The sequence below is a fragment of the Musa acuminata genome, chromosome BXJ2-10 (assembly GCF_036884655.1).
Source record: "Musa acuminata AAA Group cultivar baxijiao chromosome BXJ2-10, Cavendish_Baxijiao_AAA, whole genome shotgun sequence".
NCBI lineage: Eukaryota > Viridiplantae > Streptophyta > Magnoliopsida > Zingiberales > Musaceae > Musa > Musa acuminata.
In genome coordinates this window covers 26365242-26382291 of record NC_088347.1, presented here as the reverse complement: position 1 = coordinate 26382291, position 17050 = coordinate 26365242, and the positions used below count along the sequence as shown (strand labels likewise).

General features: G+C 36.7%; 3 protein-coding genes across 3 annotated transcripts; 2 read left to right on the top strand and 1 right to left on the bottom strand.

The window, feature by feature from the left end:
* The first annotated feature begins 542 nt into the window (after positions 1-542).
* LOC135624770 (elongation factor 1-alpha-like) lies at positions 543-4708 on the top strand. The gene is made up of 3 exons (XM_065128697.1): positions 543-675; positions 2453-2941; positions 3560-4708. The coding sequence occupies exons 2-3, from the start codon at positions 2480-2482 to the stop codon at positions 4439-4441; spliced, it is 1344 nt and encodes a 447-aa protein (XP_064984769.1). The 5' UTR covers positions 543-675; positions 2453-2479; the 3' UTR covers positions 4442-4708.
* Positions 4709-5280: 572 nt separating this feature from the next.
* Positions 5281-8831, bottom strand: LOC135624771 (protein disulfide isomerase-like 5-1). Its single transcript, XM_065128698.1, has 4 exons — positions 8639-8831; positions 7490-7548; positions 7142-7317; positions 5281-5599 (listed from the first exon to the last, which is right to left on the bottom strand). Exons 1-4 carry the CDS (start codon positions 8783-8785, stop codon positions 5517-5519), a joined length of 465 nt encoding a protein of 154 aa, XP_064984770.1. The 5' UTR covers positions 8786-8831; the 3' UTR covers positions 5281-5516.
* Positions 8832-13611: 4780 nt separating this feature from the next.
* On the top strand, positions 13612-16104 carry LOC135624769 (uncharacterized). Its single transcript, XM_065128696.1, has 2 exons — positions 13612-13794; positions 15185-16104. Exons 1-2 carry the CDS (start codon positions 13686-13688, stop codon positions 15865-15867), a joined length of 792 nt encoding a protein of 263 aa, XP_064984768.1. The 5' UTR covers positions 13612-13685; the 3' UTR covers positions 15868-16104.
* The last annotated feature ends 946 nt before the right edge of the window (positions 16105-17050 follow it).

Sequence of the window (17050 nt, the reverse complement as noted above, 5' to 3'; positions counted from 1 at the left end):
TGGAACTGATATACTATTGATGGATCATAAGAAACTAAAAAATATGATTATTCAAATTTTATTTTAACATGAGATGATGATTAATTAGTAATACTCTTATCTTATTATCATGACAAATTTTATTTTCACATGAGATGACAATATTAGTAATAATGTTATCCTATTATTATCTTAAAACTTTTATACGAAAGACTCGAATAGAAAATGTATGATTTATTTAATTTATTAATTTTAATATGAGATTATCAATTAGCCATATCATTATCTTATTATCTTCTTAATCTTTTAGGCGACCATCATCTCCAAATTGTCTTACTAATGAGCAAAACATAAACTCCAATAAATGAAACGAAAAAAAAAGGAGGAGAAGTTAATGTATAATATTACCCAATTCCACTCGACATCCTCCACCGTCCGATGATGTCGTTTCCGACGACCGAAAGGGGGTCTCTTTTATGCGATACGATTCGTGCTCCTGCTCGGAGCCCTCTATAACCGTTGGATTTAATTCGGACGGAGCTGCCGATTACACTTTCAGGACCGTCGGATACAAGGATCGGACGGTGAAGAGTAAACCCTAGGCGCCACTACGCCCCCGGATGTCTTTAAAAGAAGCGGAGGGCGTCGCCCATCTCCGCAACTCAATTCGCTACCTCGCGGCCGCCTCTGTATTAGGTGAGTTCCAATCGCCCGATCGCGGATCATTGCTTTGCCTCTGTTTCTTTGTTGCGTGTTCTTGATCTGTAACCGTGTCGGAACGATGAGTCTTTTCGTAAGTTGACTTGTTTTTCTCGATATTTGAGTTTGATTTTGGCGATTCTCGTCCCCTTTTCGATCAGCTGGCATAGTTATCTTGATTCTTGTTTTTCGCTGAGGTGAGTTCCAGTCGTTGCGTCGATTTTATTCATTTGAGACTCTGATGTCTTACTTTTCATGAGTTTTGTCGAAGTATGTGCACGGTTGGGGTTTCTTTTTATTTGTGCCTTTAATATAAACCCTAGATTTTAATTCGGCGCGCTTCTACGCCCCCCTGCGCTTTTTTTTATGGTTGTTTATGGTAATTAACTATCCTTGGATTTGGTAATTAACACGTTTCTGTGATTTGTACCTTGCATGTTAGATCTAACAATTTAGCGAAATTGTCTATAGATCTCATGTTCATTTTCTCACTGAATTATTGTTTTAGCACATAAATTCTGACTTTGGTGAATTTTGTCCTGTTCTCATGGGATCCTGATGTGAAACTAGAATTGTCTTTAAATTTTGTGTGCTGTATATCGTTTGATCAAAGAACATGGGAATGATTTAAGCGTCCATTGTCTAATGGGAAGGATGAAGGCTCTTTAGGCCTTGGGTATAGGTTCAAATCCTATTGGACGCTATTGACTTCATTACATTCCCAAGTTCGGTCTCCACGCCAGTATATCATCAAGAGATATGCCTAATGTATTGCGCAGACCTAGATAGTTTAGAGGGCTGCTCATCTTATTTGACATATGTCATTATTCCCTCTTACTGGAAGGATCTTCTCTATAATTGTTCTTGCTTTATCAAATGTTGATGGAACTAGTTTATGAATCCTTAATGCAGGGTTGATCTGAATGCTGTAATTAAAATAGCTAGTGCTTGTTGAAGCTTGTTTTAGTTAATACTATTTTTCTAGTGTTAAATTCACGTAATTTCATAAACAGTGGCTTTTGTGGCATACAACTCAAATGTGGTTCTTATGTTCATTCATCATTGTACGCTTTCATTATGTTTAACTCCTGTAATCATGTGTGCTTAAGATGTCTTCTGCATTGATTTCTTACTAGCCTGTTTGTACCATTTGTATGTTTCAAGTTTCATTTAGCATTTCATGGAACATTACTTTCTGAAAATCATTAGTAATAATTTGCATTTGGTATGACATCGTATGTTTTGTCATTAAGTTGGTAGAGACATCCACCTCCCTGAGGTCTGTCCTTGAATTTATATTGCTACTGCAGTTGCACATGGTCCTAGCCAAGTTATTGCCTAGAGATTGGTCACATGTATTTGATTGTACAATAATTATGTTGTCACTTGTGCAATGGGTCCATTTAGTTGACCTTTTTGTTCCTCTTTTATGGCTAAAAAGGATATTAGAAGTTTCAGGCTCATAACTAGTTTAATGTTTGAATCAATATTCCTTGTTGTTGACTGTTACAACTAATCATCTACACAGGTTACGTATGTTTTCAATTGGATCTGGAACAATAATTTTAATATGTTGTTTCTTTTACTAGAATCTGTATATCCTATGTCTAAGTGGTTCTTTATATTAAAATGATTCATATATCTGATGCATCTAAAATACATTAAGTTGGTGATTGCTTGGTGGCACCTGATATGTTTTTTGTTTCATAATTTAAGAATTATTACAGATTACAGAGTTTATATCTGATGTTAATTATCTTTTCTTTATTGGTAGTTTTTTTTGCTTTAAGCTATAGTCGCCATGGGGAAAGAGAAGGTTCACATCAGCATTGTGGTCATTGGTCACGTCGATTCTGGCAAGTCAACCACCACTGGGCATCTTATCTACAAGCTGGGTGGTATTGACAAGCGTGTCATTGAGAGGTTTGAAAAGGAGGCTGCTGAGATGAACAAGAGGTCATTCAAGTATGCCTGGGTTCTTGACAAGCTTAAGGCTGAGCGTGAGAGAGGGATTACCATTGATATTGCACTTTGGAAGTTTGAAACAACCAAGTATTATTGTACTGTCATTGATGCTCCAGGACACCGTGACTTCATTAAAAATATGATCACTGGAACATCCCAGGCTGACTGTGCTGTTCTTATCATTGACTCAACTACTGGTGGTTTTGAAGCTGGTATCTCTAAGGATGGCCAGACTCGTGAGCATGCTCTGCTTGCTTTTACCCTTGGAGTTAAACAGATGATTTGCTGCTGCAACAAGGTAATCATCTTAACTTATTGAAATGGTTAATTTGGTGCACTTTTCTGTATCTGGTCAGAATTATCTTTTTATGAATGTTTGGCATTGTCCAAAACCGTTGAGGACTTTCTTTTCTGCAACATTGTATATTGGTCATGTCTTCTTGGAGGGTCTAGTATCATTAACATGACGCTTTTACCTTGCATCACTGTCGTCAGCACTTCTGCAAGTGTCTTTGCAATGAGATGCTATCTTATGTAGCGAGTCCTCTGTTCACTTGGTGTCTGGGCTAGCTTGCAAGCCTGTAATGGTTGGAGTTGGGCCTACCAACAGTCGCTGACTGAGCTGACCCACTCCACCAAGTAATCAACTGACTGCTGCCTGGTGTAATGCATGTTTGGTCATATACAGTGCCGGCCCAGGTTCATGCAGTGCTTTATTCCACAAACTAAACGAGTTTGATGGTTAAACTGGGACACCATGTCAGATGATGCCCAGTGGCAGATGAAAGTCCTACTTTTCTTTATGTTTATGTAGAAAAAAATCCAAAGTTTAATGTCTCTAATTGGCCATACCTGCTCTCTACAACCTTCCTCCTTTTCCTCCTAATCAGTTGAGTTGTCCTTTGTCTCATTGCAGATGGATGCAACCACACCAAAGTATTCCAAGGCCAGGTATGATGAAATCGTCAAGGAGGTTTCTTCTTACCTCAAGAAGGTGGGTTACAACCCTGAGAAGATTCCTTTTGTCCCCATCTCTGGATTTGAGGGTGACAACATGATCGAGAGGTCTACCAACCTGGATTGGTACAAGGGCCCAACCCTTCTCGAGGCTCTTGACATGATCCAGGAACCAAAGAGGCCATCAGACAAGCCCCTTCGTCTTCCTCTTCAGGATGTGTACAAGATTGGTGGTATTGGTACTGTTCCGGTTGGACGTGTTGAGACTGGTGTCCTCAAGCCTGGCATGGTTGTTACTTTTGGTCCAACAGGTTTGACAACCGAAGTTAAGTCAGTTGAGATGCACCATGAAGCTCTCCAAGAAGCCTTCCCTGGTGACAATGTTGGCTTTAACGTGAAGAATGTTGCTGTGAAGGATCTTAAGAGAGGTTTCGTCGCATCCAATTCTAAAGAAGATCCTGCAAAGGAGGCTGCTAACTTCACTTCTCAGGTCATCATCATGAACCACCCAGGCCAAATTAGCAATGGTTATGCCCCTGTGCTCGACTGCCACACGTCCCATATTGCAGTCAAGTTTGCTGAGATTCTCACCAAGATCGATAGACGTTCTGGAAAGGAGCTTGAGAAGGAGCCAAAGTTCCTCAAGAATGGCGATGCAGGCTTCGTGAAGATGATTCCGTCCAAGCCCATGGTTGTGGAAACGTTCTCCCAGTATCCTCCACTTGGTCGTTTTGCTGTGAGGGATATGCGTCAGACTGTGGCCGTGGGTGTCATCAAGAGTGTCGAGAAGAAGGATCCTACCGGTGCTAAGGTCACCAAGGCTGCTGCCAAGAAGAAATGAGATGATTCAGCTCTGCAGCAGTGTAATGTTATACATGTAGGTGCTTAGTGGCTGAGGCGACGAAAGCCTTCGATGGTTTTCCCCCATCAACCCCTTTTGGTGTTTCTTTCTTGCGTATGTTTGCTTATGTGAGTCCAAGTGCAGCTGTCTTGGGAGATTTTAGGTTCTCTACTCCCTGGCAGTTCGGAATATTTATGTGAAATTTAGTGGCCCTCAGAAGAGTTGTGAACATTCTGCTTTAAAATAAAAATTCTATGTTTTTGGGTCCTTTTTAGTGTAAATTGGATCAGGTCTAGTTTTCTTGTGATTGGCAGCAAGTCTCTAAATCCTTTCGGTTCAATCTTTTAGCCATGTTTGCTGGTTTCTGCCTCGGATTGAGAGGCGTTCCACAGGACGTTTGATCCTCGTTTCCCAGCATATGGGACGTGTATCGAGTTTGTCATCGGATCGTGGTAAGTGCGTAATTTGCAGTTGTTCCATTTGGTTATTTGTCTTCGTAGGTAGTTTGGCTGCTCCTTTATTTATCAATTAATTATTCTTTATGAGATAATGAAAGGTAGGTTTGTTTTCTTGTGGTTTAAAGTCCCTATGGTTTTACAGCCTCGACTCATTATGTGTAATCTTACTAATTGATTTACTGCCTCCGACATCCTCTTGGAGTACCGTGCAAACTTACCGGACCAAAACATTCACAATCTGAGTATTCGAAGCTTATTAGTCGCAATCTTCCGATGTTACAAGAAATGAAAATTAAAACAAAAACAATGACCAAATGCTATCACCATTCTGAGATGTAGTTGCATCTACAGAGCAGAAAAACCATATGGACAGTAATTAAATTGACACTAAATGCTGGATTTTAGTGATTAAACAACACAATTTCAGAATGTATTGGTAGGTGCGGCAACAATTGTGTGGTCAATGTCCCATTTGATTGTTGGGGGAAGATAAAAAATAACCAGTACTGGAAGCACAAAAAATTAAGGAAAAAAGCAAGCTTGGTGACTACTGAAAATAAAACTCGGCCAACCGTCTTTGGCAAGAAAAAGTCGAGATCCTGGGATCCGTCTGTCATTTAATCAGCTTCTAGCTTTGCTCTTGCTGCTTTATCTGCTTCATCCAGCACAAATTGTTTAAGTGGTTCGACTTGTCTGGGACCTGCAAATCATGTATAGCAAGCTTCTTGAGTATGATGAGCAGGCTTTCCAAAATAACATTGCAATCTCAAATGCATAACAAGGAGGTTGATTTCAGACAATCGTAGTCTCTTTAAACATTTAATTATTAGGCTGAAGTTTGAATTCAAAATTTTTATCACAGAAGTCACATCAAGATACCAAATTTTGAATTCAATCAGAAGAAAAACCACAATAACTTGAATAATATGACTTTAATCTATCACCAAAGTTCATCTTTGAACACAATCAATATAACTTCCTAGCTCATGGATCTCCAGTTCCAATAAACAAACAATATTGCTAGAGTGGTCAGCGCATAGAATTGTTGCGATCGTAGGGTCTGAGGAGGACCAATGTGCACAATCTTAACTATGTAATTAAAGAACACAGCAAAACAACCTTTTGAGCCAAAATTCACACTCTGATGAATAATATCAATAACAGAACACATTTTCGCAATCTCAGGCCATGGTAGGCATCCCCAGGGAATAGCTTTATATGTGATAAAGTCATTCTAATGCAACTTACTTACCCAGCAAGAGAGTGAGAGATCACCATGACCATCATTGATGAAGAACTTCAGTTGTTTCAAAATTGGATAAAATTCGACCGGACATGGATGCTTTGAGTTTGCATACGTGTTCATTGGATATTCATGGATACTAAAATGAGACTTTGATGCAGCTGGATACTTGGCATATCCAATTGAAAATTGGATACTGGTGAGATATAGAATCCTTTGTAAATTGTTTATTCAGATGCTGATTTGTGTATCATAGATGAGATGAATGTCTTTTGAAGCAGTAAGCTGCGTCCTTAGAAGATTCATGCTTTCTTTACCCTATTGTCACACGAGCAACAGATACCAGTGCTATCAAACATAAAGAAAAAACACCACCTTAAACATATTTGGATGAAGCTGATGTTCTCCATTTCACACAATTTAACAGATGCTACATATTAGCACATAGCTAACTCTAAGGAAGTTTACATATTCCATCTGAGTCAGGAAATAGTAATAGAGAAGCTCAGGAGCAATAACTATTCTTAAAGTCGGAAAACCTTAAATTATTTGAAATTATGTCCAGGTACTTATCTGAGTCACCCCCTTTTTTCTTGCGCAGGATTCTTCTTGGAATCTCAAGTAACCACTTCTACAGGTGTTCTTAGTTGACACGCTCCAAATTTTCAAATCTTTATTTGTTTCAAATTCATCATAGTTGTCTAAAACTAGGATATCCATAAAAAGAGAAGAACTGATTTCCAAGTGCTGGCAGATTGGATAGATTCCAGTATTAGATAGCAAATTCTAAGGAATTTGCGACAATATCACACAAGAAAACATGAAATTTATCATATCACAGCTTCATCATAAAATTCGTGTCACGCCTAACAAACTAAGAACTCATGATTTTTAATTTAAAAAATACAAGTAATTATCAGAATTTTTCAAAATAAATGTCAAAGCAAATTTTCTAGAACATATGAAGCATAATTTCCAGTTATATATGATAAGGAGTACCTTTATATTTTGCGATTTCTTCGCCATCATAAAATATCTTAAATGTAGGATATGAATGAATGTCAACTTTGGTGCACACTGGTTTGCTTGTACTGCAATCAACTTGCCCTATCTCTATTTCATCTTCACCTTCCATTGTCTTCCCCAAGTCCTCCCACAGTGTTCCTAAATTCTTACTGCAATGGAGTGTCATCAATTAATAATCAAGATGATTAACACACTTATTAATGATTGATGCATATATGTGCTGATAGCCAGAGATAAAGTAAAAAAAAAAAAAAGTGTAATAAATGGAAACAGTTCACACTTCAGGTCATCACATAAACATAAGATGCATGAAGTAATTACCAGTGTTTACACCATGGCACACAGAATTGTACAAACCAAACGGTGTCCTTTTCCTTCACCTAAAGTAGGAAAAATAGATTCAGAAGTTGCTACCATTCAACATAAGATCCCAAGAGAATGTGAAAAGGTGACCATAAAACATATGCCAAATTCTAGTGCACACATATTACATGAGTTGCCAGCATACCTAAGTTAGCGTTATGGTGAAAAACCTATTAAAACAACCCAAACGATCTTGGAGATGCAACCAATATCATTTATGCATGTTAAATCCGGATATCCAGTGCATCAAAATATCATATGCATGCATATATATACCTATATTTGTTGGATCAAGATGATCAAGATAGAGATGCATATATGTTGTGTGCTCATTTTGTGCCCCATATATCAAAAATAAAATTATATAAAATAATAGCGAGGCCAGCCATGTTTTTTGGATTAGATTATTGGGTTGTTCAAAATTAAGTGTTATGGAAATGACATTAAGCGCAGCCATGCTTCGTGAATTATATTATCGAGTCGTTTGAAAACAAAATATACAAGAAGTTGTGTTAGGGACATGAGAATATTGAAATATAAGTGTGGGCCTACTACTGATAGAGATAGGAAAAGACACATTTATGTTCATAAACTATGTTGATGTTCCCAATCAAAAATATATATTTATGGTGGTTCATTTAAGATGCTATAGATATGTCCAAAGAAGGCCGATAGTTTCGCGAGTTAGAAAGGGGGACAATTTGGGTAGGGAAAGAAGAGATATAAACAAGACCTGAGAAAACTATTTTGGATATCATAAAAGAGATCTGATAGTAGTTAAATTGACTATTGTATTGCCTGCCGAGCTCAGTGGCAGGAAACAGATCCCTTGGGACATCATGCCAGCTTCTTCTTGAACCTCTGGTTACTAACGATTAACTTGCACTAGCATGAAGTCTTAGAAGCTCCGATCTAATGTGTTAGAATCAAAGAAAAGATAGGGTTAGGGATCCAAATTCAGTGGTGAAAACAACCGATTTGAAGTACTGAATCAGAACCCGCTCAAATTTAGATTCAATATCGTTCGATATCATCCAAGTTTACAGAAATCAAAGAGAAATGGGAAAAAGTACAGATCGAGATCGAGTTGACCAGATGAAATAGTACCTTGTCCGCGAAAGTTTCTTCGGTGAGGGTTATCACCTCGGCACGGGATCCAGGGCATGCGCTCAGGAAGAAGAAGAGGGGGAGGATGAGGAGGAGGAGGAGGAAGAGAAGCGAACGCCGGCGGTGGTGGCTACGGACGAGATCCATGGCGGTTTCCCAATACTCGATCTTAGGTCCTCTACTTTATCGAACCGAGAGGCGCCGCCGATTTTGAACCCCGTTTTATTTCCCAGCCGGCCCCGGTTTGAAATTTGGAGTGGGCTAATTCTGTCAGACCGCAACGATCGTGGGTTGGGCTAATTCCGGTTCAACATTTTGCGCATCCATCGTTTCTATGCGACACCGGAGTCTCTTCCTTCATTTAACCAAATGGTAGTGTGACCTAATATAGTTCACACTCTTTACTCTACCCATAGTAATAACTCTTTTCACAATAAGAGTTATCTATATAATGATGATATTTAATTAGAAAAGTTTGTTAGGTAGCTGACCCTCTTAACATAAACCTATAAAGGTTTGTCTATTCTTTATACATAAACTTTTGTGAGGGATTCGCGAAGTTTTAATAGTTCTTTCATTTTCGGGATAAATTCTCTTGTTTGTGATTCGTAAAAAGAACCAGCAGGTTGATGAATCATGACACTAATGATATTGATACGATATCATGAACGATTCTTCTATCTTACATGATTGGACTAATGTAAGGGATAAAAAAAATACCAAGAATAAATTAAACAACCGTACAAGCATCTTACATACGGCTCAACAATAGAATTAATTTTTTTTAATCTTATATTCTATCGAAGAAAGAAAGAGAATCCATCTGATTTAGATCATTGAATGATTTATTTACCACCCATCCTTTCGTGTGAGTCAAAAATACTGCGATGATTTTATTGCTTTATATATTTATCTTATTGTGGAAGAAAAATGGTTTGTGAAATTGAAATGTACTCTCAACATATAAAATTAACAAATCAAAAATAACCTTTGTTTCATACTACTATCTCGATACAAAATCTCATGTTATGAAAAAAATAATAATTGTTTGTTCATATCAAACTCGAAGTATCATGCTATTATTACTTATTATTCATATTCAATATGGTTAAAGCATAGTCTTTCTTTTTTGTTTTCAAATAAAAACTCATTGGCGCGAGGGAATGTTAGACATTTGGTAATTTCTCCTCTGATTAAAATGAAACATCTCATCGAAGCGATTAACCCATGCATATTGTATGCACATCGGGTGGCACAAATTACTTGGTATCATATGATACTATCAATCTTGATGAAGTCAACTAGGATAAAATTGGTTCCTTTAAGAACTGTACGTGCACCTTTCGATGCTTGTGGTTCAAAAAAATTAAAAAAAAGAATCAGTGTTTTGATTCTAGTTCTCTTTTTTATTTGTAATAGGTTTTTGTTTTTCTAATAAAGCTTTTATTTTTTAAAAGACATGATGATGGCTTCCTTACCTATAAAAGAAAAATTACTAAACTTATTGAAATTGAGTAAATCTCTCTCATTGATGTATTGTTTCATCGATGTTCAAATCATGATGTAATTTTCTTGTTTTTGAATGAGCCTTTTCAATTTTTTTAGGTTCATGTTCTACTCGGGGAAAATATATGTCCAAATTCCATTTGCCCATATAGGGCAAATGATTTCAGTACAACTTCTTTTTGTTATAATTTTTTTTTTTAATTCGTTTCATGACTTTCCCCAATCATTCGATGTACTATATTCTTATCCTACAATAAGGATAAGAATCACTTATGATACAAGCGGTAATCGTATATTACATGGATTACCAATTTGATATTTTCTTAATGGAGTTGGGATACTTTATTACTTTATTTTATTTTTATTTTTCTAAGTTAACCATAAAATCTCCTAATTGATCCTCAAAATAAATAAATTAATCTAATTGTACTTCACACTCCAAATGATTGATGGTTCACTCAACACAATATTTCTTATAAAGTAATAACTCTATATAGTTCTTATAGAGATACCATTTCGTTTGACCAAACGGTATTGTGAACTTATATAGTTCACAATTTTTGGCTCTACCCATCAATTATAGAGTAATAACTCTTTTCACAATAAGAGTTATGTATACAGTAATCACATTTAATTAGGAAAGTTTGCTAGGTAGCGGACCCTCTTAGTCCACTCTTTTAACAATAGGAGCATAATATTTTCTCTTGTTATAATACTATTTTCTTCATTTAATAGATAACTATTTGCTAGGGAATTACTTTTCATTTCAAATCTAAGTGATTGGATTTGCACCAATAGAAACCATAAATTCCATACATAATATAGGTATATGATAGTTCTTTTTCATTTACCTTATTCATTGGTACCGATCTCATTAATACCAGAAAAAGTATATCATTTATTCGAACTCATGATATGAATGAGTCGCACATAAACCCTATTACATATTCCTTGACGCTGAGGACATCCTTTGAGAAGATTTCATAATATTTCTTATTAATTGTCTTGCATTTCTAGTAAGTTGTTTAACGGTTGGTATATATATATATATATATATATATATATATATATATATATATATATATATATATATATATATATATATATATATATATATATATATAATGGAATGTGTTGGTTTAGATCGATCTTAACCCGATGATTGGATTGATGATTATGAATTTTCTCTACTAAATACCAAATAATAGAAAATTTAAATTTGGTTTAAAAATGGATTTACGGTATTTTCATTTTTGACCGCTACAAGATCAACAATGCCATAAGCTTGGGCTTCTATTGCTGACATAAAAACATCCCTTTCCATGTCTTTGGATACAACCCATAAAGGCTTGCATGTTCTTTGTGTAAGCATAAAAATTGTAATATACTGAACTAAATGTAGAAATAATCTTTTATGTTAGGATTATAATCAAATACTTAGATCTGATTTAACGATGTGTATCTTTTGATACAATCTGAAAAAGATATCTTTGTTTGATCTGTAACGACACCGTCTTTAGATCTAACATTGCTGTTAATCTGTAAAGGGGAACTAGATTCTTCTTCTCTCTTCCTATTCTTTCACAGGATCAACTAGATTGATGGTTTAGGGAGAAAGAGTTGAGGGAAAACTGTAATCCCTCAACTATAACCTCTGAGATGTTTACTCTTTAGTCCATAGAAATCCTATCTATTTATAGGTGAGAGTAGAGGATATTTCCTTCAATCAAGATTATTTCCTAAGGAATCATACTTTAAGTGAACTTATTTTCTATTGACTAATATATTTCATTAGAATCTAATTAGTTATATTATATATATCTTATCTAATTATAAGAACCACAAAATCTAACACATTGTACATAAACTTTTGTGAGGGTTTCATGAAGTTTTAATAGTTCTTCCACTTCTTAAACAAATTCTCCTATTCATGATTCATAAAAAGAACTAGCAGGTTGATGAATTATGACCCTAATAATATTGATATAACATCATGAATGTTTCTTCTATCTTGCATGATTGGACTAATGTAAGGGATAAAAAAAAATAACAAGAAGAAATTGAACAACCAAATAGGCATCTTCATATGCAACGTTGCATGTGGCTCCACAATGGAATTGATTTTTTTTTTTCTCTTCCACTTTATTGAAGAAAGAAAGAGAATCCATTTGATTCAGATTCTTGAAGGATCCATTTACCACCCTTCCTTTCGTAAGAGTCAAAAATACTACGATGATTCTGTTGCTTTATATATTTATTTCGTTTACGATTTAGCAATCCCAAAGTACCTTTCTATTATGATCAAATAAATAAAACTTATTTTTTTTTTTTCATTTTCATACTCTTTCATAACATAAATATAAAAAATAAACTTCTAGTGTGGAAGAAAAATAGTTTGTGACACTGAAATATACCCCGAGACATAAAATCAACAAATCAAAAATAATCATTGTTTCATACTACTATCTCGATACAAAATCTCATGTTATAAAAAAATAATAATAATTTGTTAATATCAAACTCATAGTGCCATGCTATTATTATTTATTATTAATATTTAATATGACGAAGGCATAGTCTTTTTTTTTTCAAATAAAAACTCAGTGGCGCGAGGGAATGGTAGACGTTTGGTAATTACTTCTCCGATCAAAATGAAAGATCTTATAGAAGCGGTTAACCTCATGCATATTATATGCATATTAGGTGGCACAAATCGTATAGTATCATAAATAGCTATTCCTCGTACCACGGGAGAGTTTATAAACAAAGAAAGATTCATAGTATTATCTTCTATACTGAGATATAGCATGAGACCAACAATTTGATTTAAGATCTCGTAATTAGCCTCTTGACCTAAGAAAAGTAATATGTCTTCATAAAGTCAGTTGATTAGGACAAAAGTTCCTTTAGAACTGTACGTACACCTTTGTATGCATACCGTTCAAAACAAAATCTCAAAAAAGAATCAATGTGTCGATTCTTTTTTATTTTATTTTTTTTATTTTTCTAAGTTAACATTAAATTATCCTAATTGATCCTTAAAATAAATAAATTAATCTAATTGCACTTCACACTCCAAATGATTGATTGATGGTTTACTCGATACAATATTTCTTAGGTGAAACAAAGGATATTTCGATCGAGGAAAACAACGGGTAAATTCCATATGGTCCAATATGTCTGACAAGTCACACTATATAAGTCAACCCAAAAAATGCTTTTAGACTCACGAAATATGTCATATGTGCGTGCCATATGGATGATATGTTATCATCATTCCGGCACAAAGTAACTCAAAGCCTTTGCATGTGCACTCTTCAGTGCTTGCTTTATGTCAGTGCGAGCTTTTAAGCTCGACTTAAGTGTCAGCAATCTCAGCCGTGAAGGTTGAGACGAGTCCACTCTCCCAAGGCTGCCATGTTCGGTTCACGCGACGCGACGCGACGCAGATTTGGTTCGCGATCGCAATAAGGCTCACGAGCCGACCCGGCCCGCTTATGAGGAGCGGAGGAACCCCAGAGTGGGAAGTGAAAGAGGAGCCATGGCGGCGAGGGGACTCGGGTCGGTCTCTCGGCTCCTTCTTTCTCGATCGACGGCCACCGCTCAGCTGTCGCCGCGGCCGCTTCCGTCCCGGAGGATTTCTTGGTCAGGTCTGATATGCATGCGTTTTTGCTTTGTTCTGCTCTATGATCACCGCAAACGTCTCTCCTTGTTTCCGTCCTAAGTTCAATTATAATTTGACGTTTCTCGATCCGTAAGTCGGTCGGGAACGCCAAAAAGATGACCTCACTTGATTTCTGGCACAGCAAAAATGAATCTTTTCTTCGCATCATGCTTCCAAAATTTTGCCCTAACATGGGTCATTCGAGAAAAAAATTTCAGTTTGGTGGAAGAGTAACTGTTCATGTTCTTTCGCCTAAAAGCATCTGTAATATAGGTTTTGGATTTTTCTTAGAGAAGAATCATAAGGTGTGGACTTGGAGGACGCAACTTTCCATAGATATGCACATTACAAAAGTTTGGAACTCCGAGAATGTCATTTTCACTGTAAATTGACCCCGAATATACACTATAGTTAGGATCATCTGGTGATTTTTAGTAAGTGTACTAGTGTCACAAAATCAAATATTTAGTACATAGTTAAATTCCCTGTCTGTTTGTTTTAATGTGTCACAGTATAGGACATGTGAAAAAAAATATTTCACCTGTATAATTCTCATGTATAAGAAGTGGATTGAGGTTTTCCTATCTGAAACTTTTTAGGAGCATGAGTCTGGTGTGGAAATGGAAAATAGAATATAGTCTTGTGTATGAGACAGAGAAAATACTCAGTCGTCGGTGTTCTGGAAATTTGGTTCACTATATCAATTAATTGGGAATTTAGCTATCCACCGTTTATATGTGTCAACGGATGCTTTATGCTGCTTGGGTTGCTGACTTAACCCTTGCAGATTTCCTAGCTGTATAAATATCATGTGCCGTTCAAGAAGACGATCATCAACGCCAATCTCTATATACAAGGAATAATTGGTCATCCGAGCTTTTATATTGATGTTTTCTTTGGATCTGGTCATAGATAGTATCCATTTTGCTAGACTAAGGAAACAAAGATGAAACATTCAGGATTTTCTATATATGTGACAATTGTGCATAAGCTGAATATCCTCTCTGTTGGGTGCAGTTTTTTAGCAAGTAATAGCTGCCTCTATGATCATTTTCATCTCTGTATGAAAATGTTTCACATGAAACTTGACAGATTGCACTATGACAGTGTTCATTAGGTGCACTTATATTTTTGACTCACTTTTTAAAGGAGAAATTTTTTGGGTTAAAAATTAAAAATGTTTGTAATCGTTGCATCCCAATTTTAGTTTATTTATTTTCATTTTCTCGAGGTTAATGAGGTAATGTTTTTTTTCCTCTTTCATATTAATTGCAAAAATAAGTTTCATGGTATATTTCACAACCATTCTGCAGCATGTTTTATGTTTTGCCAGAACAAGTAGCAGATTGTAATTTGCTTTCTTTTCCTTGATTCAGATCATTTGCCTTCTAGGCATGGAACATGGAATCATTATTATGCCTTTACTTGCTCCACCTCAATGCCACTTAAAGCGGGTAGTATCACCTCAGAAACCAATATATCTGATCAGAAAAGATGGGTTTCTCAAGCTGCATTTGCAAAATCTGAAAATGGTGAAATCAAGATTAGCATTGGACCTAGAAGAGGAGAGACAGAGAAAGATGGTAAAGAAACTGGGTTTATTTACCAGGGACCTATCTCTTCAACCATTAAAAAAGTGAAACTTTTGTCCCTGTCAACCTGCTGCCTCTCGGTGTCTCTTGGGCCTGTCATAACATTTATGACATCCCCTGAGATGAATGTGATCCTTAAGGGAGCTGTTGCATCTACTGTGATTTTGCTCAGTGCTTCCACTACTGCTGCTCTGCACTGGTTTGTGAGCCCATATATTCACAAGCTGAGATGGCAACCTGGTTCTGATAACTTTGAGGTTGAGATGATGTCTTGGTTGGCTACACCTGTACCAAGGACAATCAAGTTTGCTGATGTCAGGCCACCAGAGACCAATAGACCATTTGTAACCTTCAAGGCCGAGGATAACTTCTACTTCGTCGATGTCGAGCACTGCCACAACAAAGCATTACTGGCGAGGTTGACACCTCAAAAAGCATCTCATGAATCTGCTTTCAAGAACCTGTGATCATGGAGCATTCCTAAATTTTGCTTGCCATGCGTTTTGTTGTTTAGCTGAACGTTTAACATATTTGCAGTTTCACTATGATGAATCCCTACAGCATGCTTGACTAGTCTTTGTCGGTTTGTGTAGATCTATCACTCCAGAACCAAGTTTTGCTATTTTTCTTTCAATAATTGGCAGTTCTGTATCCTTTGAAACACTCATTAGTTGGTAAGGAACAGCAATATTTGTGTTTGAACCCTTCGGTATATTCTTGCAGTAAATTTTGTTGCCTGATCTGCTTGGACTGGTTCTGGATCGGTAAACCAGTTCAAATTTAGATTTTGTCACTGTTAGTTTGTGGATGTGTTAGTTTTATATGAAATCTTTATTCCTTTTTGAACTTGGGTATTGCAGATAGCATTTTTTATTGCAAAGGGGGATTGAGTAAGTTCAATAGGCATGACGACTTTCTTATTTCCTTGATGAATCTTTAGCCATACGATGGACTATGTAGGTCTTCTATGCTCTTGATTACAGTGAATATGATCTCATTATACCTAACAAATTGATGACCTTTATTATGGTATGCTCCCTTTTCTTTTGGTTTGCATAAAGAGAATAAAAAAAGATATATTTTTTTATGGATTTAACTTTATTTCTTTGATTAGTGGCTAAATCACCTATATCAATTTTGTATTAAGAAGCACCTTCTTTTGCCATGGTAGGTCGCGAGTCTTTTTAGAATGAGATCACCGAAGATTTGTGACACTTTACACTTCGGCTTTCATTAAAAGATAACCCACCCGTTTGGACACCGCGTGGATTGTGAGTAACCAACCCACCACCGAAGTCGTTTTGGACGTTTAGCATCCGCAAAGATCGATCCTGGGTGACGTGTCTATGCATGGCTGATGCGAGATGGGCTCCACCGGCCAGCGATGCAGCCCGTACGTGGAGACCGACCGGGGGCCAACCGTTCAGCCGCGACATCACCCGTCCACGGCTTCCCGAGGTGAATCGGCCCGGGCTGGGCCGAACGCGGTTCCCGTGTTGGGTGGCACGCACGCTGGCACACACGATCTCGTTGCTCTGCCCGCCGTATGCATCAGTGAATCCGAATGCGAAAGTCTTCGACGCCCTCCATCTCAACCGTACGCTACCGCCCCATTTGCCACGCCAAAAGAAATATTATATATTGACCGCA